General features: G+C 43.4%; 1 protein-coding gene across 4 annotated transcripts in view; it reads right to left on the reverse strand.

The window, feature by feature from the left end:
* The window catches only part of tbc1d13 (TBC1 domain family, member 13), a 49,268-nt gene that overhangs the window by 8,049 nt on the left and 15,288 nt on the right, over positions 1 to 25,931 (reverse strand). For 3 of the 4 annotated variants that reach the window (XM_080211976.1, XM_080211975.1, XM_080211978.1), the window contains 8 exons: positions 25,290 to 25,389; positions 24,852 to 24,934; positions 22,257 to 22,416; positions 15,503 to 15,704; positions 14,849 to 15,012; positions 12,817 to 12,977; positions 9,644 to 9,701; positions 1,728 to 1,829 (listed from right to left, as the gene is read on the reverse strand). In XM_080211976.1, coding sequence (XP_080068102.1) covers positions 1,728 to 1,829; positions 9,644 to 9,701; positions 12,817 to 12,977; positions 14,849 to 15,012; positions 15,503 to 15,704; positions 22,257 to 22,416; positions 24,852 to 24,934; positions 25,290 to 25,389 — 1,030 coding nt within the window. The remainder of the gene's footprint in view (positions 1 to 1,727; positions 1,830 to 9,643; positions 9,702 to 12,816; positions 12,978 to 14,848; positions 15,013 to 15,502; positions 15,705 to 22,256; positions 22,417 to 24,851; positions 24,935 to 25,289; positions 25,390 to 25,931) is intronic. The other variant, XM_080211977.1, reaches the window with a different exon arrangement.

Raw genomic sequence — 25,931 nt, forward strand, 5'->3', positions numbered from 1 at the left:
CTTCCCTTGTCTGATCCCACTCCCCCCCCAGGCATGGTCTCACTTGTGGAATAAATTCTCCATCCCATGGATAAGCTCACAATGGGATATCACACAGTGGCATTCGCCATCTACACCCCTGAGCTTTCAATTAAGACAAAGATCCTAAGAGGGGCTTTTCTTTCAATGTTTTGACAGACAACATTCTCGTTTCTATTAACCATAGATGTTCTATCTTAATACAATTCCCCCGGGACAATTCATTACTGCCAATAGAAACAGAGACAAAAAGATTAAAGCCTGAAAACGGGTTTTTAAAATAGTGGAAGGAGGGGGTTTGATAGGACAGATATTAGGAAGGTGTTTCCTTTTGGGGAGGAAGGGGTGCACACTCAAATACTAGTGTCATAAATAGAAAAACTTCACCCAGAGTGGTGAGAATATGAAACTTGCTACCAAGCCCAGTGGTTGAGATGAAAAGTTTGGATGCATTGAAGAGGAAGCTCAATAAGCTCAAGGAAGAAATGTGCAGAAGGTTATATTGATGGTCTGAGCTCCAGTGGACTAAGAGGAGGCTCACACAGAGAGGAAACACTGGCACGGAGCAGTTTCTGTACTCTTGGCTCTGGGATTCTACATAGGATGTTTAGGAACAGTGGCAGAATCCTTTTTCAATATTGCAGCTCACATCAAACTAAGAAAACATTAAAAATATAGCTCAATGAAATCAGATATGGAAATATTACAAAGATATGGAAATGTAATGGGCTTTGGAGAAAAACTCAGACCGAACAGAATTATCCCTCAGTGCAGCTTGAGGCTAATTTAAACAGGGGACCTCAGGACATTGGATCCTGTGCCTGGGGTTTGTTGACTGTCTTCATATCCTGGAAAATAAATTGCTGAATGTTCTGGCATTCTCGCCTCTATTTAATGACGTACAAATATTCTTATGGTTACAGACCAATTAATAAAAAAAGTTTCAGCAATGAGGGCATTGTTTATAGTGGACACTGTCTCACTGCGCGGCATGCTGGCACAGTGGTTAGTACTGCTGCTTCACAACGTCAGGGACCCAGGTTCGATTCCCACCTTGGGTCACTGTCTGTGCGGAGTTTGCACATTCTCCCCCGGGTGCTCCAGTTTCCTCCTACAGTCTGAAAGACGCACTGTTAGGTGCATTGGGCGTGCTAAATTCTCCCTCAGTGTACCCAAACAGGTGCCGATTGTGGCGACTCGGGGGTTTTCACAGTAACTTCATTGCAGTGTTAATGTAAGGCTACTTGTGACACAAATAAATGAATGAAGTTGAGACCAAGGGCCCTTTGGAGTGCATCAATATGTGGGGGAATAGGACAGCATACATAACAAAGAAAAACCCAAATTATACAGTGAATTAAAAAAAATGTTCATGGAATGTGAGTGTCACTGACTATGCCAACATTCATTGCCCATCCCTTGAGATGTGGCAGTGAGCTGTCGTCTTTAACCGCTGCAGTCCACGTGGTGTAGGATTTCATTAGCCCAGGACATTACTACCAACAAAAATAGAAAGGCAGCAGCTGTGAAAAGCGAGGGGGACAAGAACTGGGCTTTCAATCTTGAACTGTGGTTCAGCCTTTCACCAGCATTTCTTTAAAATACTTGCATTTGGCTGAATTTTACTGTGAAATATAAAACTGCCCCAGGGGTCAAATCAAACTGTAAAATGCTCGAGATCTCTGATTATCGAGATTTCTGATACTCACCAAATACTGGTGCTTTTGGACAGTGAAATCCCCCACCTGATCTTTGGAGATGGGACACAAAGACACTTCCCAGCGCGCTGCTTTTCGAAAGGAACCCACTGTCTAATGAGAGGAAGTCACTTTATCAAGCTCAGTGAAAATAGGAGTATTTTGTTAATGAGAAGAGAAGTTTAATGAGGTGACAAGCTGGAAATTTAGAAACAGGAGAATGCAGATACTGGATGGCCAAAGGCAGGGACGGATGGACAGAGATAGACACGCACAGAGCGAGACAGAGAGAAAGAGGGAGACACACACACACACTGAGACAGAGAGAAAGACACATACATGCACAGACCGAGAAAGAGATGCACACACCAAGACAGCGATGTGTGTACACACACACACACACACACACACACACACACACACAGGCAAAGATCAACACAGAGACATGCATATGCACCGCAGAGATTGACAGCCAAAGGAGAGACAAATGCAGGAAAAGGCACACAGGCAACAATTCAGATGGACACACAAGCACAGATAAAGGCAGGCGACACACGCAGACTTCAGTACAAAATATGTCCACTTTGGATGGGGGAAGTTACAGGCTGAAGGTTTTGGGAAAAAATCCAGTATGACATTATCAAGTTACGGAGAAACAAGTCAGTGATTTTGGTATATTATATTAAACAGGCTGAGCACAGCAGAACGTTAAATGTCTGATTAAATACCTTTAGAACCGTTGAGGTGACAGGTAAAGGTGTATGACAGACTGTCAATCTAAAACAAATCACCACCCCAGGGCAGCATATATCAGGAAACAAAGTAAATCTGAATTTTTTGAAGGGAGGAGGACTGGAGAGGAATCATTTGGAAAAAGAGAAGAAAGAGGGAGAAAATTGATCCTAACGTTTCCAATTGTTAGCAGGCAGACTTCTCATGGTGGGGAATGGATTTGCTACTTGATGACAAATAATGTGGCTATTTTCTATTGTGGAAAGGGATTTTAGGTCAGCTAGGTGGATCCACAGAGAGATCTTTAGTCTGTAGGGACAGCAGCTAGAAGGGATTAAATGATTCTCCCTAACAAGATAATGTTGACAGTTTGTTCATATGTGAACACAATAACAGTATTGAAATGAAATGAAATATAATTTTAAAGTATTTTTGGAATATTAAATGTATTTTTAATATAAATGTTTTGTTCATCTGTCAAAAATGCAAATATTACAGAAATATGATGATATCAGGATTCAATAGTTAGAAGTTCATTAGTCAGTAGAATGAGCATTAGTAGTTTTGATTCCTAAGACAGTTCCTGAAACGTAATGTATTATAGAGACACCCATTGCCCAGGCATCTTCCTAACGGGCCCAGAAAGATGCTTATCTCACTGACTTGGCATTGCGCCTATGGGAAAGATATAGCAGAAGAGATGTCCTCGACAACATAGCAGCCAGGAAGTGAGCTCAGCCAGTGAGATGATGTCCGGTATTAAATGGACAAATGAAATATGATAGCAAGTGGCATGTTATGATTGACTGAGGTAATGCCTTGTACTGGACTGACATGTTAACACTGAATGAAACTGAATCTACGCTAATGAGAAGATGTATCCTAGATAACGAACAGGATAATTGTCCACTAATTTGGCTAAGTGCCTCCAATCATTGGAGGGGCCTCATAGCACTGAATCAGACCTATCTGACCATCTGAAGACCTCCCACAGCCATAGGTCAAAGTATTGTCTGTCTTGTATGACTTTTAGTGTTTTAAAATAAATCTTGGTTACGTCTTTTGAACAGAGACTTTGCCTTTTGAGGGTTTTTTAAAGTAGAGTCTAAGATTTTCAAAATTGGCCACCATTGTAAAAGAAAGTCCCCATTACACTGTGATGGCAAGTTGTAAAGCTAAATATTTGAATAGTTGCCAAAACTTTAAACCAGTTCTGCCACCTCCTGCCCCCTCTCCTTGTCAACCTCCAATGAAATTAAAACCATTAAATCGCCTCCCACATCCTGACAGTAAGTCTTTTCTAGGCTGTAAACAAGGACTGCATTGGAGCTGCTGTTGACTCTGGTGAACATGGTGGACAACTGGGGAAACATTAACCGTGAAACTAGTCTAGTTACTCAATCTGTTTGGGGATGCTGTAATATTCTCCATAGGTTTAAGGATTCCCCATACTGTCTGTAAAAAGTTACCGTTACTTTAACTAGAACAACTCAGAAATGTCCAAATGTGAAGTCCACAACTCAGCCAAGCCCAAAATAATTTTAAGTGCAAGTCACTTCCATTTACTCTTGTGCAATTCTACATAGTGAAATACCAGAACATAATGGGAACATGAGGCCATTCAGCTGCTCAATCCTGCTCCCCCCATTCAGTATGATCAGAGCTGATCTTCAACCTCAACTCCAAATTCCAGCCTAAAAATCCAATCGAGGGAGTCCTAAAGTTATTATGGCACAGGTGACCAGTCAGCCCATCGAATCCATGCTGGTTCTCTGGAAAGCAATCCTGTCAGTCTCAGTTTTATTTCCCTCAACAGCCCATCCAATTTCCATCTGAAATGATTCATTGTCTCCACTCCCACCACCGGGGTAGGCAGAAAGTTCCAGATCATTACTGCTCACTGCATAAAAAACTTATTCCTCACATCCTCATTGTGTCTCTTGCCCAGAACCGGAAACGTGTCCCCTAATCCTTGTGCCATCAGCTCATAGGAACCAACTTTTGTCTACATATAAACCAGTCAGAATCTTGTCCACCTCTATCAAATCTCCCTCAATCTCCTTCGCTCCAACGTGACAACCCCAGATTCCTCAGCCTAACCCTGTAGCTAAAATCTCTCATCCTTGAAAGCGTTCTGGTAAATCTCTGCCCCCTCAAAGACTCTCCCATCCTCCCTAAAGTGGAGGCAGTAAGAAATCTCATAACACCAGGTTAAAGTGGAGGTTTATTTGGAATAACGAGCTTTCGGAGCACTGCTCCTTCATCAGGTGAGTCACATGATTCCAAATAAACCTGTTGGATTGTAACCTGGCATTGAGAGACTTCTTACTGTGCCCAACCCAGTCCAACACCAGCATCTCCACATCACGGCCTTCCTAAAGTGGTTACGATGGCCGGATGCAATCCTCATTAGGCCACAATTTTATAAAAGGTTCAGCATATTTCTCCTGCTTTTGTTCATTCCATCTCTCGTTAAGCAGCCCAAGATCCCACAAGTTTGCCAACTACAGTATGCATGTCCTGGCACCCTCAAATATTGGTGCACCAGTACCCCTAGGTCCCTCTGCCCCTGCACACTCTTCAGAACTGTGCCATTAGCTACACATTGCCAAGTTTGGTTTCATTTATCAATTTTAAAAAATTATATTCCAATATCCAATTTACAAATATCAAAAGAGCAGTGGTCCTAGCACTGACCCTTCAGGAATATGACCATCTACAATCCTCCACTCTCAAAAATGATAACTCCATAGCTCGTAGATTTTTGTCCACAAGCCTCTTTTTCATCCAAGATGAGCTATTTATGTGCCCCAGTTTTGCAACCCAGCCTTTTATGCTGTACTTTGTCAAATGCTTTCTTAAAATCCATTGACAACACCCCCTTCACATCAACTTTGACACTTTTTCAAAAAAATTCTCATAGCCAAACTGGATTTGCTTTCTGCAAATCGTTGTTAGCTCTTCTCTTAGTTAATCCAAACCTCTCCAAGTGTCTGTTAGTTCTGAAACTTTGCCCAAAACTGACAAACTAACTGACGTGCAGTTACAAAGATGTCCTCACATCTTCTCTTGAAGAAGGTCCTGCTCTGACATTCCAAACTGGACCAGCAGGTGGCGTGCAAAGACCCCACTACAGCACAGACTGAGTAACAGCATAAGGCTGGCACCTGATGTGAACCCAATGGTTCTTGTGGGTATTTCAGAATGATACGCTGTTACCCCTGGGTCTCTATTGTTCTGAAATCAGTGTTAGACACCAGACAGGCCTGACTCCAACAAACGCAGAGAATGCTGGAGAAACTCAGCAAGTCTGATAGCTTCCGTGGAGAGAGAACAGAGCTAATGTTGAGTCAGATCTCATCCAGACATTGCTTTCAGTCCTGCTGAGTTTCTCCAGCGTTCTGTTTTTGTTTTAGATTCCAGCCTCTGCAGTAATTTGCCTCGCTTTTATCATAAGTTTGACTCCATCCAGGATAAAACAGCTTGCCTGGTCAGGATTCCCTCCATCACAAATGCACAGTAGCAGTGTGTACCATATACAAGAAATATATCACCATTTCTTCATTATTGCTGGGTCAAAATCCTGGAACTCACTCCCTAATAGCACAGTGGTGTAACTGCGCCATGTGGACTGCAACGGTTCAAGAAGATAGCTCACCACCACTTTCTCAAGGCAATTAAGGGTGAGCAACAGTTGCTGGCAATGCTCCCATCCAAAGGGAAAATAATCTTCTCACACTAACCCACTCTGAAACCTCCTTTCTAGCCAGTGTTCAAGGTAGCGTGCCTTCCAGCTATCCTTTGCCTCAGAGACTGCTTACTTGCAAATAACCTACCCATCAATGTTTGGCAAGTTTAGCAGACTGGTTGTTTCGGTAACTCCAACTGGAACCCCTCAGAGCCCCAATTCTTTCTGGTTGTATCACAGCTTGGTATGGCTCCAAGGAACTACAAAGAGCTGTGAATGAAGACCAGTCCTTCACTCAAACCAGCCTCCCATCCATTGACTGCCCACACTTCCCACTGCCTCAGAAAAGCAGCCAGCATAATTAAGGACCCCATGTACCCCAGACATTCTCTCTTCCAACTTCCTTTGTCAGGATAAAGGTACGAAAGTCCGAGGTCACATACGAACCGACTCGAACAGCTTTTTCCCTGCTGCTGTCAGACTTTTGAACAGACCTACCTCACATTAAGTTGATCTTTCTCTACACCCTAGCGATGACTGTAACACTACATTCTGCGCTCTCTCCTTTCCTTCTCCATGTACGGCATACTTTATATAGTGTGCAAGAAACAATACTTTTCACTGCATACTAATACATGTGACAATAATAAATCAAATCAAATGATTACGGTGCTGCTCATTTTTGAACCAAGCAGTGTTACTCCTGAAAGTGCTCACACTGGGGGCTGCACAATGATTTCACAGGCTCCTAGACATCTCCAGTATAGGACGGAAATCCAATCATTGTTCACATCCTGTGGCAGCATTCACAAACATCAATGCCACAAGAGACTGAATCATTTACAAGTTTCCCCAAATGGAACCAAATGCTCAGGCAGGACAAATCCAGCCTTCAACTGCACCTACCAGACAGCAACACGACTGGCATTGATAATTTTGTTTTTCTAGAGGGTTACATGGGTTTAGAAACGTAGAATTTCTACAAAATGAATTGTGGTTGGAACAAGAATGAGAGGAGATCTCATTGAGACGTATAAGATGATGAATGGGATGGATAGGATAGAGGTGGAAAGACTCTTCCCGCTCAAAAAAGACAATAGGACTAGGGGGCACAGCCTCAAGATAAAAGGGGGGCGGTTTAGAACGGAGTTGAGGAGGAACTTCTTCACTCAAAGGGTGGTGAATCTCTGGAATTCTCTGCCCGTTGAAGTGGTGGAGGCTGCCTCGCTAAATATTTTTAAGACGCGGGTTGATGGGTTTTTGATAGGAGAGGGGATTAAGGGTTATGGGGAGAGGGCGGGAAAGTGGAACTGAGCAGCGACAGATCAGCCATGATCTTATTGAATGGCGGGGCAGGCTCGAAGGGCTGGATGGCCTACTCCTGCTCCTATTTCTTATGTTCTTATGTTCTAACAACAACAAGGAGGGACACAAGTTGAGGAGACACTTGGCTATTCTTTATGCAGCGAGTTACAATGCAGAGCCTGAAAAGGGCAGTGGAAGAGATTCAATAGTAACTTTCAAAAAGGAAAGTAGATAAATACTTGAAAAAAGAAACTTTTGCAGGGCCATGGGGCCAAATGAAGAATTTTTACAAAGAGCCAGAACAAATAAGATGGGCCAAGTAGCCTCACTTTGGGTTGGATGATTCCAGCTCTGTAACCTTACACTTCTTTTTTGCCACACTTGGAATACTGTGTACAGTTCGAGTCACCCTATTATAGAAAGGTATTATTAAACTAGAAAGACTGCAGAAAAGATTTTCTAGGATGCTATTGGGACTTGATGGTTTGAGCTGGAAGGAGAGGCTGGATAGACTGGGACAATTTTCCCTGGAGTGTAGGAGGTTGAGGGATGATCTTAGAGGTTTACAAAATAATGAGGGGCATAGATAAGGTAGTCAATATCTTTTCCCAAACGTAGGGACAATTTTTTCACAGAGGGTGGTGAGTGTCTGGAATGAGCTGCCAGAGGTAGTAGTAGAGGCAGGTACAATTTTATCTTTTAAAAGCATTTAGGCAGTTACATGTGTAAGATGGGTATGGAAGAATATGGGCCAAATGCAGGCAACTGGGACTAGCTTAGTGGTAAAAACTGGACGGTATGGACAAATTGGGCTGAAGAGCCTGTTTCCATGCTGTAAACCTCTACGACACCCGCTTCTTGTTAAAAAGTGACTCATGGATTTGACAGGTTTATAGCTGTCATACGTGGGTTGGAGGGAAGGACAGCACATCCGAAAAAACTTACGTGTAAAATTCTCATTGCAATTCACCCTAAACCCTGCCTATCCTGGCGAGGTGAGCTTTACAAAGTACCCCAGTCACTGCTAACAGCAGTGTCCTTTCTGTGGGGAACCGGTGGCACTACAGGGTCAATGTAACACAGAGGTGGATATATCTGCCAACACGGGTACTGTACTAGCTGCAGGCAAGAGGAAGTCTGCGTGGTAGTGAAAGTTACAGCAGGAAACAGATGACTCATTGATAGAGCTCAAGTGAATGTGCCGGCTCTTTTGTAGAGCTTTCCAATTAGTCCCAGTAATCTGCTCTTTCACCACAGCCCACAGAGATTTTCTTTTCATGTACGGGTCCAATTCCCATTGGAATCTGCTTCAGTCTCCCTTCCAGTGCTGTGAAAACATTGATTTGCAGCATTCCTGCTGCTGCCATATCCCCACAGTTTGGCACAGTGAGTAGTCTCACAACACCAGGTTAAAGTCCAACAGGTTAATTTGGTAGCATGAGCTTTTGGAGCGCTGCCCCTTGAAGGGCTATCCCAGTCCAACGCCGGCAACTCCACATCACGCCCACAGTTTGGGGAACGGTATACAGAGGGTAGTGAGGATATCTCTTGTGGTACTCCAGCCTGAGGTTTCTTCCATCTGTAGGAACTCCCTCTGCAAATTAGACTCCAGGCCTCTGCAAAGGGCAGTTAGCTCTGCCACCAAGCTCACTGCAGCAGTGCATTCAACTCAACAAAAAAAAAAGTAGCAAGTACTTGCACTGGTATAAGGCACACCTTCCATAGCAAGGTAACAAAATAAGCTTTTAGCTCTGTGATAGCCCTCTCACTGTAGGGAGAGAAGACTCAGGAATTCAATCCTAACCCCAGACAGTCCCAGTGAGAACACAGAACATAACAGCGCAGTACAGGCCCTTCAGCCCTCGATGTTGCGCTGACCAGCAGAACCAATCTAATGACCAGTGAGTGGAGTCAAAATCCTACCGTCCATGTAAGACCTAATCTCCTCCTCCCAAATTGACAGGTATAAATAAACAGATAACGCCACGAATTGAGTGTTTAGATCACGGCTCTTAATTTGCTGCCAATTAGCCACCTATTCTTCACACTGTTCTCTTAGGGAGCAGTGTGAAAATACAACAACTAAGCTAGCAGAATACACTCTGGCTGCAAACATTTACTTTGATGCAACACAGAAAATCTAGAGAACCACAAAGAATTTTAGAATGTGATTGTACTTTTTAATAGGCGGAAACTGCCTCACCTGTAGTAACCTCATGTTTGTAGTGAAGTCTCCAGCAAGCAGCTGATCCCGAATCAAACTATAAGACAAACAGATAACCGCCATTAGTGTGAGATAATCCCAAGGAAAAACTTAAAGTAAAAGTTAATTTATTAGTCACAAGCAAGGCTTCCATTAACACCGCAATGAAGTTACTGTGAAATTCCCCAACTCGCCAAGTCCGGCACCTGTTTGGGTCAATACACCTAACCCCTTTTCCGAATGTGGAGGAACCTGGAGCACCTGGAGGAAAACCCAAGCAGACACAGGGAGAACGTGCAGACTCCACACAAACAACAACCCAAGCTGGGAATCGAACCTGGGTCCCTGGCGTTGTGAGGCAATAATGCTAACCACTGTGCTATCGTGCTCCTGCCAATTTAATGACAGGCAGAATGTTTCTTTTTATTCTTTCATGGGGTGTGGATGTCGCTGGCAATGCCAGCATTTATTGCCCATCCCTATTTGCCCTTGAACTGAACTATCCACTGCAACAAGCTAGTAAAGGGTCCTGCTCCTGCTCTGCCCAAGACTACAAGAAACTACAAAGAGTCGTGAACAAAACCCAGTCCATCACTCAAACCAGCCTCCCATCCATTGACACTGTCTTGGAAAAGCACCCAGCATAATTAGGGACCCCATGCATCTCGGACATTCTCTCTTCACCCCCTTCTGTCGGGAAAAAGATACAAAAGTCTGAGATCACGTACTAACCGACTCAGAACAGCTTCTTCCCTGCTGCTGTCAGTTTTGAATAGACCTATCTTGCATTAAGCTGATCTTTCTCTGCACCCTAGCTATGAATGTAACACTACATTCTGCACTCTCTCCTTTCCTTCTTTATGTACAGTATGCTTTGTCAAATAGCATGCAAGAAACAATACTTTTAATTGTAATATATGTAACAATAATAAATCATATCAACCACATTGCTGTGGGTCTGAAGTTAGATGTAGACTAGACCAGGTAGAGATGGAAGATTTCCTTCCCTAAAGGATATTACTGAGCAAGACGGGTTTTTAAGATGATCAGAAATGGCCATGGTCACTAGCACTGACACTTGGCTTTTTTTCAATTCCAGAGTTTATTAATTGTATTAAAATTCCAGCAGCTGCCATAGTGGGATTTGAACCCAATCACCTAGAACTTGGGTCTCCGGATTACTAGTCCAGTGACATTACCACTATGCCACCATCAATTATAATATCTAAAATAATTTCGGACACAGTATGTGGCACAATGACACAGTTGCTAGCATTGCTGCCTCACAGCACCAGGGACCTGGATTCAATACTGGCCTCGGGTCACTGTCTGTTTGCATATTCTCCTCATGTCTGTGTGGGTTTTCTCCGGGTGCTCCAGTTTCCTCCCACAGTCCAAAGATGTATGGGTTAGGTGCACTGGCCATGCTAAATTGCCCCTTAGAGTCAAGGGACTAGCAGGGTAAATACATGGGGTTATGGTGATAGGGCCTGAACCGGATTGTTGGCAGTGCAGGCTTGATGGGCTGAATGGCCTCCTTCTGCACTGTAGTGATTCTATATGAACACAAATTTATTTACCACTGGTTTAACTGATTGAATCCCAGCCCCTACTTTCTCCAAAAAAAATTGAAATATTGAACAGTTGCAAGCAAATTGTAAACATAGGGAACCTTAATTTATGATCATTTACACTTGCTACCTCCACATTCTGCATACATTTCTTATAGAAAAATTACTGTGTAAAGATTGCACAAAGCTCTGTCTCTCTGAGAACGCATCAGCTTTAACTCTTCCACTTGAATGTACAGCTTTAAAACAATATTTCACCCTTTATAGCTGTGTTGAAACACGTATGATAAGGAGAAGGTTCAGTTTTGTTAACACAACAATAGTTGATTTAGTGAACTTCAGTGCAAAAATCAGGAAGTCTGACAAGTTGATTGGATCAATTGTGGTTTGAAGGTAGGAAGTTGCCAAAAAGTCGGTGAGAAAAACCCAGGTCTTCAGCAGGGCTGGCGTAGAGAACTCATTACTTTTGAAGTTTATTTCTCAGTGTCACAAGTAGGCTTACGTTATTCCTGCAATGAAGTTACTGTGAAAAGCCCCTAAACGCCACACTCTGGTGCCTGTTCGGGTACACTGAGGGAGAATTTAGCACGGCCAATGCACCTAACAGCATGTCTTTTGGACTGTGGGAGGAAACCGGAGCACCCAGAGGAAACCCATGCAGACATAGTGAGAAGGTGCAGGCTCCACAAAGATACTGCTTCAAGCCAGGAATCAAACCTGGGTCCCTGGCTGCATGAGGTCACAGTGCTAACCACTGTGCCACCCGGTACAATGGCAAGGCTGTGATGTACAGCTTTTAGTGCAACCCCTGAAGTGCTTGGTGTAACAACTGAAGAGTATCTGAATCTGGAGGATGCGTGACTGCACTCAATTCCATTCTGCCTGTGTACCGTGTTTTCAAAATTGGCCAGATTTAATAAAGACAAAAAATAAACCCAAAATTCTGGTGTTTAAGATCTGCGTTTAATTCAGAAATATTCCCCACCCTCACAGGTCACATTATATCTTCTCACCAAGGAGAATCCCTCAGACATAAAATACTTTAAGAATCAGACATGCAGGTTAGAATAGCAATTTAAAATGGTGAATTCAAAGAATCCATTCACCAACTCTCTAACAAAGCACCCCACCCAGACCCTATATCCATAACTCCACATATTTACTAATCCCCCTAACCTATCAGGGCCCCAGCGTATACGAACTAAAGAGATCCAGTTTTTATAGGCATAGTTTCACATTCATTTTTAACTAAAGTGTGCACACATTAGTAATTCTATCTTTTATTAAAAAACTTTTGCAGCAATAGACTGAAATGAACTGCCTTTTTCCTTTTCAAGTAAGGAGATTTTGTCGCTGAACTTTTTTTAAAAAAATTAAATTATGGTCCTATAGGGTAAAATCTATGCACTCACACACAATACATTGTTCACTGGTGACTCTGGGAAAACACCTTGGCAGTGCCCATGCCACAGTACTGATGAATTTGATTGGCAGACAGGCCTGGCACCACGTCCTGCTTGTTCTCTGATTAGGAAAGGACTGCTCCTTTAGAGGAACACGAGATCTTTCAACAACCAAAAAGCCACGAGTTTTACTACTTACATCAGCATGGCGCAGCAGACCAGGATGAGGAAGTCGAATCGGCCGATGTCAGAAAAGAGGGAATCCCATATTCGGATAACGTCGGGAAGGAGGAATTCCTGGGACAATAATAACGTGAGCCAGCGGAAGGCAAAAAACTGTGGCTTGATGTTCTGCTCTTGCTGAAGCATAAGATGTACAGATATGGTGTTAATTGCAAGAGACAGCCTGAATTATCCAATGCATTACTACTAGTTAAATGTGAGGTGGAGATGCTGGTGTTGGACTGAGATAGGCACAGTAAGAAGTCTCACAATACCAGGTTAACATCCAACAGGTTTATTTGGAATCATGAGCTTTCAGAGCACTACTCCTTCGTCAGGTCAGTGTGATGGTCACTCACCTGATGGAAAGGTCAGCGCTCCAAAAGCTTGTGATCCAAATAAACCTGCTGGACTTTAACCTGATGTTGTGGGACTTCTTACTTATTAAACGGAATAGCAACAGGCCATTTAGCCCAGTTGGTCCATGCTAGTGTTTGTGCTCCATGCAAGTCTGTCCCCACCCTACTTAATCTAACACCATTGAGATGTCCTTCTATCGCCTTCAGCAACTCAAGGCGAAATAAACAAATGAACTGCCTCAACCACTCCATGTGGCAATGGGCAACCACACTTTGATCAAAGAAATTACCCCCCCCCCACCCCAAATTGTGTAGCTTTGGACTCCTCCAGAAGTGGAGGCGGCTTCTCAATGTTCTCCCCAACCGAATCCCTCAATAAAACCATTCCAGTCAGCTTTTGAAGATCATTGCCCAATTTGTTCAATTGGCTACTGCACATAAAATTTAAAAATGTCTACCTCCACCTCCTTAATATCACCCATCTCTCCCCTTCTTCAGCCCATCTCTTGTTTAAACCCTCAGGTCACCCATCAATCTTGTTGTTCCAGTGAGAACAAACTGAGTTTATCCAACCTCTCCTCACAGCTAATACAGAATAAGAAAAAGCAGATTCTCTCACAATGTTTGCTGTGTGCAAAGCTACAGCATGGTTCTACGTTATAATACTTCACAGGTACTGCATTTGGACAGTGAGATCGTAAGGAGATACTATGTAAATATATAAAAGAAAGGAAAAGAAAAACACTAGCATTTTATTTAGTGCCATTCACGATTAATGGGCATCCCAAAGCACTTTATAGCCAATTAAGTATTTTTCTGTAGGGAACTAGGATGCCTCAAATCATCCACTTCCTTGAACATTTATTAATTCTCCCCAAGAAATATGTTTCACATGCTAACCATCCTCCTGATAAGTTAGCTAATTCTAAACAGTCAGCACACCTACACTTTTCTAAGTTTCAGCCAGTGTCCAATTTGTGGTAATCATCAACAGATTAATGGAGGTTATGTATCTTTTCTCCATTCACACAGCACTATTAACATGGTAAAAGGCATCCCAAGATGTCTCAGGGGACTGGATAGCAAGTAAAATTTGATACTTGAGCCAAGTAAAGAGATCAACACTTGGTCAATGAGGCTTTAAGGAGCATCTTAAGAAGCAGGGATGGGTTTAGGGAGGGAATTCCAGACCTTTGCGCCAAGGCAGTTGTCAATGACAGAGCATCGAAGCATAGAAACCCTACAGTGCAGGAGACCACCATTCGGCCCATCATGTCTGCACCGACAACAGCCCCACCCAGGCCTTATCCCTGTAACCCCACATATTTATCCCATTAATCCATCTAGCCTACGCATCCCAGGACACTAAGGGCCAATGCACCTAACCCACACATCTTTGCACGGTATTAAGTTTGGGGATGTGTAAGACGTTAAAATTGGAGAACAGGAGCTGAGAATTGTGGGGCTGGAGGAAATTAGGGAGTGGGAAGGAGGGAGTCAGGCCAGAAGGATTTGAAAAAAAAGAATGAGAATTTCAAAGGTACAGGGACAAATGGGAGCCAGTGTGGATCAGAGAGTTCAGGGGGTGAATGGGAGTTGCAGCACTCCCCAGTGTTCGACCATTTCCTTCTCTGATCTGCGGTTCCTTACCAGTTTAAGATAAAGATCCATGTCTTTGTCCTTCAGTGTTGAGTAAACCTTTTCCATTTTATAACTGATTCCGCACTGAGAGTCATCCAGGCTCTTTATGAAATTGTCCCGGATTTCAGACATCAGGTTGGTGAAACAGAAAAACGTGTCCGCCTCCGCATGCTCTGGATAATTCAGAGACAGAAACAAACTCATTACGTTGCTAACAGAGGTAAAATATTCTGGATAAATATCAAGGACTGTTTAAATCAGTAAGGGAATAGGAAACCCTTCATATTTACTATGAAGATCTAGAAGATTGGAGTAGTTATCTATACATGGACTGCTCCGAATAGGTGGGGTGCTACAATTGGCCTTAATTCCCCAAATTTGGGGATGGTATGGGGTGGGAAATGGGGGTAAAACATCAGGGGTTCTCATGCCTGATGGTTACTCAGGAAACCATGTTGTGGATGGCCATCACAGTGGAAGGGAGGGCAGTGGGTGGAGGAGGAAGAGGGGGCAAGAGTTGGGGAGAAGAGGAGAAAGTGGCAGGGGGAGGGGGAAAGAAGAAAGGTAGAGTGGGGAGAGACTAAGAATTGTACATCACCCACTGAGCTAGTGGGGCATTGAGTTTGGAGGGCTTCATCGCATGACAGAATCTCTAAAACTCACCTTTCCACTCAGTGTTAGGGTCTGTCGCAAAGGTGTAGTAAACCGGCCCCACAATCTCATTCATACCCTGAACATAAGCAATTCCTGGATTGAGCTTGGCATAGATGAATAGGATTCTCTCCACCACTTCCCAGTGAGCCTCGCAGCCATTGGGAAGCACTTCATATTCATTGGCTGAGGTAGTTTTGCGAGGAGAAGAAACCTGCCACGAAGAGGAGAGGAAATGAAGCAGCCAGCCGAAGGATAAAGCCTTAAACAGAATATATTTCTCAGAAACACTGCATAACAGGTGGATTGTCTGCAAACTCTGACATTAGCAATGGAGGTCCCATCCAAAAGGAGTATTTTTAGTCAGATAAATGTGCTTGGCGTGACACATTTTACATCGTTTTATTACAAACGAAGACAGTACAGTATTACAATCCCAGATGACGTTACCACTGGACAGTCAGGTCCCAGGGTGGATTGCAGCTCAGTACATTATAGCTTTTGCTTAGAGACACGGATGCCCGGTTTGGGTCACTGTCTGTGTGGAGTTTGCACGTTCTTGCCAAGTCTGCATGGGTTTCCTCCGGGTGCTCTGGTTTCCTCCCACATCCTGAAAGACGTGCTGGTTAGATGGATTGACCCAAACATGTGCCAGACTATGGCAACTGGGGGACTATGGCAACAGTAACTTCATTGCCATATTAACATAAGCCTTACTTGCGATTGATAAATAACAACTTTAACTTTTAACCAGCTATACTATTGCGAAGTTGCATAGAGAAATGGTAGATTTGTATTTGTAATATGCTTGGGGGGAGCACTGCATGGTGCCTTTAGAAGGTGGTGCTTTTTCTGTGCTGAGTGTTAAAAAATGCAAGCACACAGAGTCCCAACTGAAACATTAGTATCGAAAGACCAAACAGCAGTTTTTAAACAAAACAAGCTTTTGAATTTCGCAAATCAATTTGAATTAGGCACTTAGGTACCAAGAACCTATTAAAGTTAAATCTGATGGTTTTGATAACCAAGGACCAATCGTATTATGGAAATTATTGACATGCCACCACAGGTACATAAGAAATAAGAAATAGGAGCAGGAGTAGGCCATCTAGCCCTTCGAGCCTGCCCCGCCATTCAATAAGATCATGGCTGATCTGCCGTGGCTCAGTTCCACTTTCCCGCCCTCTCCCCATAACCCTTAATCCCCTCTCATCAAGAACCCATCAACCCGCTTCTTAAAAATATTTAGCGAGGCAGCCTCCACCACTTCAACGGGCAGAGAATTCCAGAGATTCACCACCCTTTGAGTGAAGAAGTTCCTCCTCAACTCCGTTCTAAACCACCTCCCCCTTATCTTGAGGCTGTGCCCCCTAGTCCTACTGTCTTTTTTGAGCGGGAAGAGTCTCTCCACCTCTATCCTATCCATCCCATTCATCATCTTATACGTCTCAATGAGATCTCCCCTCATTCTTCTAAACTCTAACGAGTACAAGCCTAGTTTATTCAGCCTCTCCTCATAGCTCAATCCCCTCAACTCCGGTATCAGCCTAGTAAACCTCCTCTGCACTCCCTCCAGGGCCAAAATATCCTTGCATAAGAGAATAGGGCAGTAGGCAAAAAAAGAGAGAGCAACTACCATCTGCCACAGCTCAAAGCATCATCTAAATATAAAAGTACGAAAGAAGAAAGAAGTTCCAGACAGAGGAATCAACAGAGAAGGCCCGGAATATTCCAGAAAACACAAAACCTGGTTGTAACTTAGACAAAGACTAAAATTCTATTTTTGTTAGAGTGGAAATTGTATTTATTGGAACAGCAATCCATTAGAATCTTGTTTTTTTTTGGGAATAGTTAATTTGCTCACTGTTAGATAAATAAATTGATTTTAGAGAGTGTGATAGGGATATATTTTGTATTTAACCACTAAAACTTGAAGAATAGGTCACACCACTTCACACACACTTTTTACAGATGAAGTGAGGTACTCCTCTTTGGGATAGAACATAGAACATAACAGCGCAGAACAGGCCCTTCGGCCCATGATGTTGCGCCGACCAGTTAAAAAACAATGACCCACTAACCTAAAACAATGACCCACTAACCTAAACCAATCCCTTTTCGTCCATAAACCTATCCACGGATCTCTTAAACGCCCCCAAACTAGGCGCATTTACAACCGCAGCAGGCAGGGCATTCCAATCCCTCACCACCCTCTGGGTAAAGAACCTACCCCTGACATCCGTCCTATAACTACCCCCCCTTAATTTAAAGCTATGCCCCTTCGTGCTAGCTTTCTCCATCCGAGGAAAAAGGCTATCACTGTCCACCCTATCTAAACCTCTAATCACCTTATATGTTTCAATAAGATCCCTTCTTAGCTGCCTTCTTTCCAGCGAAAACAACCCCAAATCCCTCAGTCTCTCCTCATAGGACCTCCCCTCCATACCAGGCAACATCCTGGTAAACCTCCTCTGCACCCTCTCCAATGCCTCCACATCCTTCCTGTAATGTGGGGGCCAGAACTGCACACAGTACTCCAAGTGCGGCCGCACCAGAGTTGTGTACAGTTGCAACATGACGCTGCGACTTCTAAATTCAATCCCCCTACCAATAAACGCCAAGACACCGTATGCCTTCTTAACAACCTTATCTACTTGATTCCCAATGTTGGACAAAGGGAAAAAACTGACCTGTATAGAAAAGGCTGGAGGGATAGATTAAGCGAGTTAGGTCACCTATCAGTGACCACACTGTAGGACAGGCATACAGGAAGAAATAGTGAGTTAGGTAGGAAAACGGCTGATGACACCACAATAGACAAACCACCAAAAGGGATCTTGGGTTCATGTCGCACTATCTGTAACCCCCGTGACTTGCCTGGGTTTGCAAAACCTCACTTACTGTACTGTCTGGAGACGATACACATCTCTTTAAACTGTGATCAGTGCTCCTTCCACTCACATTATCAGCCACTTCAGGTCTTGAACAGCAGGTTAGGTGTAAGGATTCGCATTCTAATCAGTAATCTCTAAACTGTCTGTGCTTTATATGCTCTGTCTGAGGCCAGAACTCTCCATTCACCTGATAAAGGGACTATCCCCGAAAGCTTGTGAATATATTATCAAATAAATAGGTTGGACTAAAACCTGGTGTTGTCAGACTTTTTACTGTGTTGACACCACAATAGACAGGAACGCAAGTTGTCAGGGGGAGTTATAAAGAGTCTACAAAGGGATGCAGACACATTCCTGAGGTCCAGAGCTTCCTTAATTGCTCAGATTTTCCCGTCAACAGATGACAAGTCTTGCGCAGGGATGCTGTGGCCTAGATACCCCTGGCTTGGTGTCTGGAAAATGCACTAGCTCCTTTTCAGGTGCAATCCTCCCTCTGAAAATATTTTAAAACATTGATCCAGGTTGCTGAGATACTTCTCCTCAGTAATTAAGTAGGCAGCAGCCTGAGAAATGCCTAGCAACAGGTTGTCCATCGTCCATCGTTCTGGTGATGTTTGGCTTGTGTCCAATGTTTAAAACTTCTTACCTCATACAGATGTTGAAATCAAATCTTCCACCCTGAGTAAGCATCTAACTTGGAAACCTGGTTAATGCTCAGCTTGCAGTCACATCTTTTTAAATAGTAACTCAGCAGAACATAACAGTAACTATGAAAACAGGAGCACTAGTAAAACAGGTTTTGCTTCTAAGTCACCCTCTTGTAGATTGAAAAGCCACTAAAGTCCGCACATGCTCAGACCAGTAAAACAATTATATAGAATAGGCTTGTAGAGCACATTGTACTCAAAAAGGCACTCTAACATACAGCGTATCCAGTTTTTCAGGCTTGGGAGTCGGTCAAAGGCTCCAACCACAGGTCTTACATTGAACACTGAGGACAAAACATCAAGAACAGTTGGATGTGGCTGGACACATTGGGTCCTTACCACCCACTGAGCCTTAACTGTTCTTTGTCAGTTCAACATTAATCCGGAATTTTGTTCCCTTGAGATTTAAATCTTGATTTTGGAATATTGTCTTGTATCCTAACATGGGTGTATGATATATGAGCATAGACGCATTTGTCACCCGTTATCCTATGAAAGTTGGGATTGTTTGTTCTTTTATCGAGGGTGTTCATCCACTGGTGTGCTCCGATGATGGAATCAGGGAGTTTTATAACCCAGGTCAGAAATCCCAAGTGTTTTACGAAGTCAACGAATGCCATAAGTTTTGCATTTTGAATTTGGCTCAGGCATGAGATGATTCAGGTATGATTCAAATGACCAAATAGGGAGATTTTATCAAAGTTTAAGAGTATCGTTAACACAAAGAAAATTAGCATAACTTTTATCAATTACAACCAAGACAAAAAAAAAACAACCTTGATATTGTGTACACCTCAATAACTAAAAGCACTGTTCCAATACAACAAACCTCCTTACAAACAGGCCTAGGTTTAGCCCAGGAAATAAGAATGTTCACATGATGCTGGATTTTCTAGTACCGAGTTAGTCCTTTGGATAGAGAATTGAAACTCTGACTTCCCAGCTCTGCAGTAACAAGCCCACCTCGAGGCAGAGATAGAGCCACTGCTTGCCTTTAGCAAAAGCAAGGCACCAACATCAGAATTTTCACACCAGGAAGGTAGGAAAGGCTGCTTCCAACACAGCAGAATTCCTAACAACAGGGAAAGAGACTAACACACTGCCTTCATCCAGGAGTCCATATGCCTTCTAATAGCAGTCAGCAGCCAAAACTGAAGGTAAAAGAACTTGTCACCAGTCCTGTCAATCATTCTTCCCCCAACAAATTCCAAAGGGTTGTAAACTCAAAACTCCAGGACATCACATTAGGTTCAGATTAAAAACAAAACCCCATTTAAACCATTTAAGCAGCAGTGAAAGGATTTCTAATCAGGCAGCCAGTGTCACGATGAAAAAATAACAAAGCTGCTTATAACTGCAGAGAACATAATTTAAAAAATACATTTCTTAAAGGCACAGTAGTGTCACAGGAGGCTGGGGTTTAACCGTTTGTGCCCAATCCTCCTTTCAATTGGGAAGCAGACTGAGTTGGTTGTGGGCCATGAAGGTTGCATGGTATTGACTTATCTGGTTCGCCTTTTTAAAAATGTGCAATATCCTGTTCATGGTAAGGTCCTGTTGCTGTGGTCCCGGTATCCTTCTGGTGAAAACATACTCTAAAAGACAATGGACAGGATTTTCTGGTTTCCCAGCCACTTGTTTTCCACTGGTGGGAGGTGACAGCAATGGGATTCCCACTGACGTCACTCCATGTTAGCAGGAAACCTGTGGGGCGGGAGTACACTGCCAGCAGGACCACAGAATCCCACTGCAATGAACAGCTGGAGAATTCTTGCCAAAATCTGGCATTTATTGAACAATCCTGATGTGCCTCACAATTTGGGGCTTCCTGTCTTCATGGGGTGTTGATATAGACTCTTATTTATTATAGTCGAGGGTTTCCCTTATCTTCTCAGGAGGGTGGTGGTTGTATCTCTCCCTGGGATGTCCTGTGGATGGGTGTCTTGATACTGCTCCTTGTCAATAGGGTTTCCCTTGGAGGAAAATGGTTTAAATTTTCCAGTGATTGGGAGTCTGATTGATGCCCCTGACGTGATGAGAGGAGGGAGGTTTGTAGTGCTGTGAGCTGGGTCAGGTGCAAGAATCCTTGGCTACTGGTTCCTATACATGAGAGTGCAGACTGCTATGCTATAGCCTGTACCAATTACAGTGTCCTGATGTTCCCACTTTCATGAGTTATCCTTCCATTGCCTGGAGGTTCTCGGTTGCTGAATTAGACTCTTGTTTATAACCTAGGAATAGATCCTGTACATTTTGTAGCCCTGTAGTGCTATCCTGTGGAATAGAGTGTGCACCCTAGGGCCATGTGGTCAGAGTATTATTCCGAGATCCCTCACTATCTGGTATCTTTTCTTTGAGAGAAAAGATAGGATTGTTTGTTCTTTTATTGATGATATTCATCCACTGGAAATGCCACTACAATGATTGTGATGATGGATAATTGGAATCATTTGTATAAATATTCTGTCTTTTCTCTATGTTTGTGTAGAATAACGATTACTCTTACGGTACTGGGTTTTGGGGATGTGCCGTGATTTATGGCAAATCAGAAATGAACACTTTCAATAAAAATATTCTTAAAAAAAGTACCACAGACCTAAGATAAATGCAAAATACTGTGGATGCTGGAATCTGAAACAAAAACAGAAAATGCTGGATAATCTCAGCAGTTCTGACAGCATCTGCGGGGAGAGAATAGATCCAATGTTTCGAGTCAGGATGACCAGTATAATGAAGGGTCACCTAGACTCGAAACTATTCTACTCTCTCTCCACGGATGCTGTCAGGTCTGCTGAGATTTACCAGCATTTTTCTGCTTTGGACCAACATAGACCTCTTGGGCTGAGTGACCTGTTCCTGTGCTGCACACATAACTGAAGCAGGCAATACTGGCTTAAACTGTGACTGGCAGCTCTTAGCTTTTACTTGCGATCGTTGACATAACATCAGAGAAGGATGAAACTTTATGAAGCGAACAGGAGATTAATAAAGATTGAAGACCCTAAAGTTTTTACATCTGTTCAATAATCCAAGCACCAGAAAATGCCCAGCAAGGTTAAACTCAGCAGGAATTGGATAAGGTAAGTGTAGTTAAACATCAGGCAGACAGGTCGCTACCATTCAGTTATTAAAAATATCAGGATTACCCCATACTGAAGACCTTACGTTTGTAACGCCGCTCCGATTGTGCGCAACAGTCTGAGACTTCAAGGTGGTCTGTTCCACCCGCCTGCGAAGTGTTTCAAATTCGTTCTGGGGGTCCATGATCAGAAGGCATGGGTAGTCAGTGGGCCGCTGGAAAAATGCCATGTCTGGGTATAGCCGTCTAGAAGAGAGAAACAAGCTGGAATTGGATGTAGTGGCAGAGGCAGTTTCATGGAACGCACATTTTCAATTCTATCTCCTTTCTTTTTGCTCGTTTTCCTCCATCCCCTGCGCACACTTCACATGGGATTCCCAGATAAAGGGGGGGGATCTGATGGACTCACTGGAGTTTCAGCATAACCAAGCTGTTTATTTCCACAGCTGCAATCCTCAACTGGGATTTCTATAAAGTGCTAGAGCAAGCAGGTGAAACTTTCAAACTTACTCCACTCCGTATGTACCTTCCACAGTGCAGAAGAGATTTCAACCACCCAAAACTGGAGAGGTAACACTGGGATAAATTATAATGTCTATAGATCTAGTACCAGCAGCATGATTTAAGCAATTGGAAATGAAGAATTAAGTTTATCACACAAGAAATGCAGCATAGTAAGCATTCTTTCTGATTGTATCACAGCTTGTTAGGGCTCCTGCACTGTCCAAGACCGCAAGAAACTACAAAGGAGTCGTGAACAAAGCCCAATCCAATCACGCAAACCAAGCCTCCCATCCACTGACTCTGTCTACACTTCCCGCTGCTTCGGAAAAGCAACCTGTATAATTAAGAACCCCACGCACCCCGGACATTCTCTCTTCGACCTTATTCTGCTGGGAAAAAGATACAAAAGTCTGAGGTCACATACCAATCGATTCAAGAACAACTTCTCAGCTGCCATCAGAGTTTTGAATGGACCTACCTTATATTAAATTGATCTTTCTCTACACCCTAGGTACAAGTCTAACACTACATTTTGCAATCTCTCATTTCCTTCTCTATGAACAGTATGCATTGTCTGTATAGTGCACAAGAAATACTTAACACTGTATACTATTACATGTGACAGTAATAAATCAAATCATTTTATAGGAAAGGTTTATGCGGCTATGGAGGAAGTGCAGGAGAGATTAATTAGACAGCTCATACAGCAGATACAATGAGCCCAAAGAAGGTCCTGTCACTTTCTCAGGGCAATTAGGGATGTGCAGTAAATGTCAGCCTAGCCATTACACCCACACCCAGAGAATGAGTAGGTTAAAACAAGCGCAAATTCTGCAAGCAACCAACTCAACATTTAAGGAAAGAGCTGGAAAATTGCTAAGTGAGCACCAGGGATAGAGTGTTGCAGGAATCAATTAGTTTCTCTGCCTCCTCCAAGCCAGCTCTCAGGAGGTAGCAGCTTTGCTGTAGTTGAGGGAGACAAAGTGCACATACACTGCCTGCAATCTTCCTGACGTGGAAATGCCGGCATTGGACAGGAGTGGACACAGTAAGAAGTCTCAGAACACCAGGTTAAAGTCTAACAGGTTTATTTAGAATCACGAACTTTCGGAGCACTGCTCCTACAACAGGCGAGTCCACACTATTGGACTCATCTAATGAAGGAGCAGCATTCCAAAAGTTTGTGATTTCAAGTAAACCTGTTGGACTTTAACCTGATGTTCTGAGACTTCCTGTGCGTGAATGTGGAGGGAGGGGGGTGGTGGGGGTGATTTGCAAGGAAATGTGCTGCTTAACCTTCATGGCTCAGTGGCAGCTTTCTTGCATTGAAGGCTACGAATGGAAATCCCAACACCAAGAGCCCTCAGCCAATCATTTAGGGAGTGCAAGAGATTGTCAGAGGTGCGTGCCTTTTGAATGAGACATTAAACCAAGGCTAAATCTGCTTCGAGTGGACAGAAAATTACCATGATTCTGCTATAAAGAGTGGGTGCCTGGCATCACCAGAGTGGAATCACTAGTAGGAAATGCTGTACTGATTCACTGGAAGGGTTAAATTATAAGAACAGGTTGCACAAGTTTAGCCTGTATTCTCTGGAGGTTAAAAGTTTATGTAGGGAGTGGGGTTGTGATTTAATCAAGATGTTTAAAATATTAAGAGGATTCAATAGGGTTGACATGGAGGAGCTATTGCTGTGGTTGGGAAGGAGGAGTGGGGGGTGGGAACTCAATAATGAGGGAGATTTGGTCTTAAAATTAGAGCTTGATCATTGAGCAGGAAAATCAGGTGTGACTTTCTTCTGCATTAATTAAAATGTAAAACATTCTCCTGCAGAAAGTAATGAATGTTGGGGGTTAATTGAAGCCACTGACGATGAGGCTGATAGATTTTTCTTGATAAGGGGTCCGGAGCTAAGATAGGTAAATGGAACAGAGAACAGCCAGGATCTAAATGAATGGCGGGAGCGGCCTTGAGGGGCTGAATGGTCTCCTTCTGCTCTCACGTTCCCAACAGATTGCTGTTTGAGGGATCTTACTCTGCACAAACTGGCTGCCAGGTTTTACTGACAAAAAAAACAACAACAGCTCTTCAGAGTTAACTCATCGGCTCAAAGTGTTCCGGGTGCTGCTCGGAGGAACTGAAAGATGCTCCATCGCTTCCCCCTCCCCCGGCTTACCGGACATCTTTGTCCACTTGCAGGAGAACCTCGTTGTCCTTAAAGTACGTGTTCCATCGACTGTCAGGGTTTGGATTCAAGGGCTATTTGAGAAAAAAGGAAAAAAATTAATGGGAAGGAAATATGCAATGGGAATTGCACAAGGAAGACTTCCTCAGGAGACGTTTATGCGACAGCCCAGGCCCGATGGACAGCACCGGCTGCACCAACCCACACAGGCCTGCAAGGCCCGATGGACAGCGCTATTTCCTGCGATGTGGGGCTCATTATGAAAAGGGAGAAATGGGCAGGAATAAAGTTATGAAACGTGGGGAAGATATGCAAAGGGAATTTTAATTAATCCAGCAATCAGTCTGAAACAAACAAAGGCCGAGTATTTGTAATCGGTGAACCAGTCACCAATAAAATCTCTTGCGACAGAAAACAAAGGAGACTCACATGATCTTCGAGAGTGACATCTTCTCGGATGAAGCCCAGATTTGCCTTGGCGATTCCAGGCTGAATTATCATCTCCTTCAGGAACTGTGCATAAATCTCCCTACAATCAAATAAACCACTCGAGATCAGGCGAAGCTCAGAGAGGCACAGTTTCAACAGCTCTGACAGAACACCACACTTACAGACTCCTGAAACCAAAACTACCCAAAACAGCCACTCAGCCTCTCACTGCAGAGAGGGTGCTAGATGAAGCACATTAATACCATGGGCACTCTGTACTGTAATGGGTAGTGCCCTAATCTAAGTCCAAGTCCCACTCCAGGACCTGATGACCAAAGGTGCATTTACAATGTGTGTAAACAGATGATCAGCTTGCAAATCCTTCCCACGTGCCTGACAGCAAGTGGCAAGAGGAGAGTTTCCTGCTCGACTAAACTGCAGAAAGCAAGTGAACCATTCAGTTCTTTGCCAAGTATAACCATGGACTAATCCAATGGAAGTCTATGGCTGTCAAAGCAGTTTTAGGGCATGGGATCTGAAAGAGAAGGAATAACCAACGTACTTTTGGCTGAAGGTGTCTTCATAGATCAGTACGGTACAGAAAGGGACTGTATAGTCTCTTTGAGTCAGTTTGTTCAAAAA

Source organism: Carcharhinus amblyrhynchos, chromosome 25, assembly GCF_965287045.1.
Source record: "Carcharhinus amblyrhynchos chromosome 25, sCarAmb.v2.hapA, whole genome shotgun sequence".
NCBI lineage: Eukaryota > Metazoa > Chordata > Chondrichthyes > Carcharhiniformes > Carcharhinidae > Carcharhinus > Carcharhinus amblyrhynchos.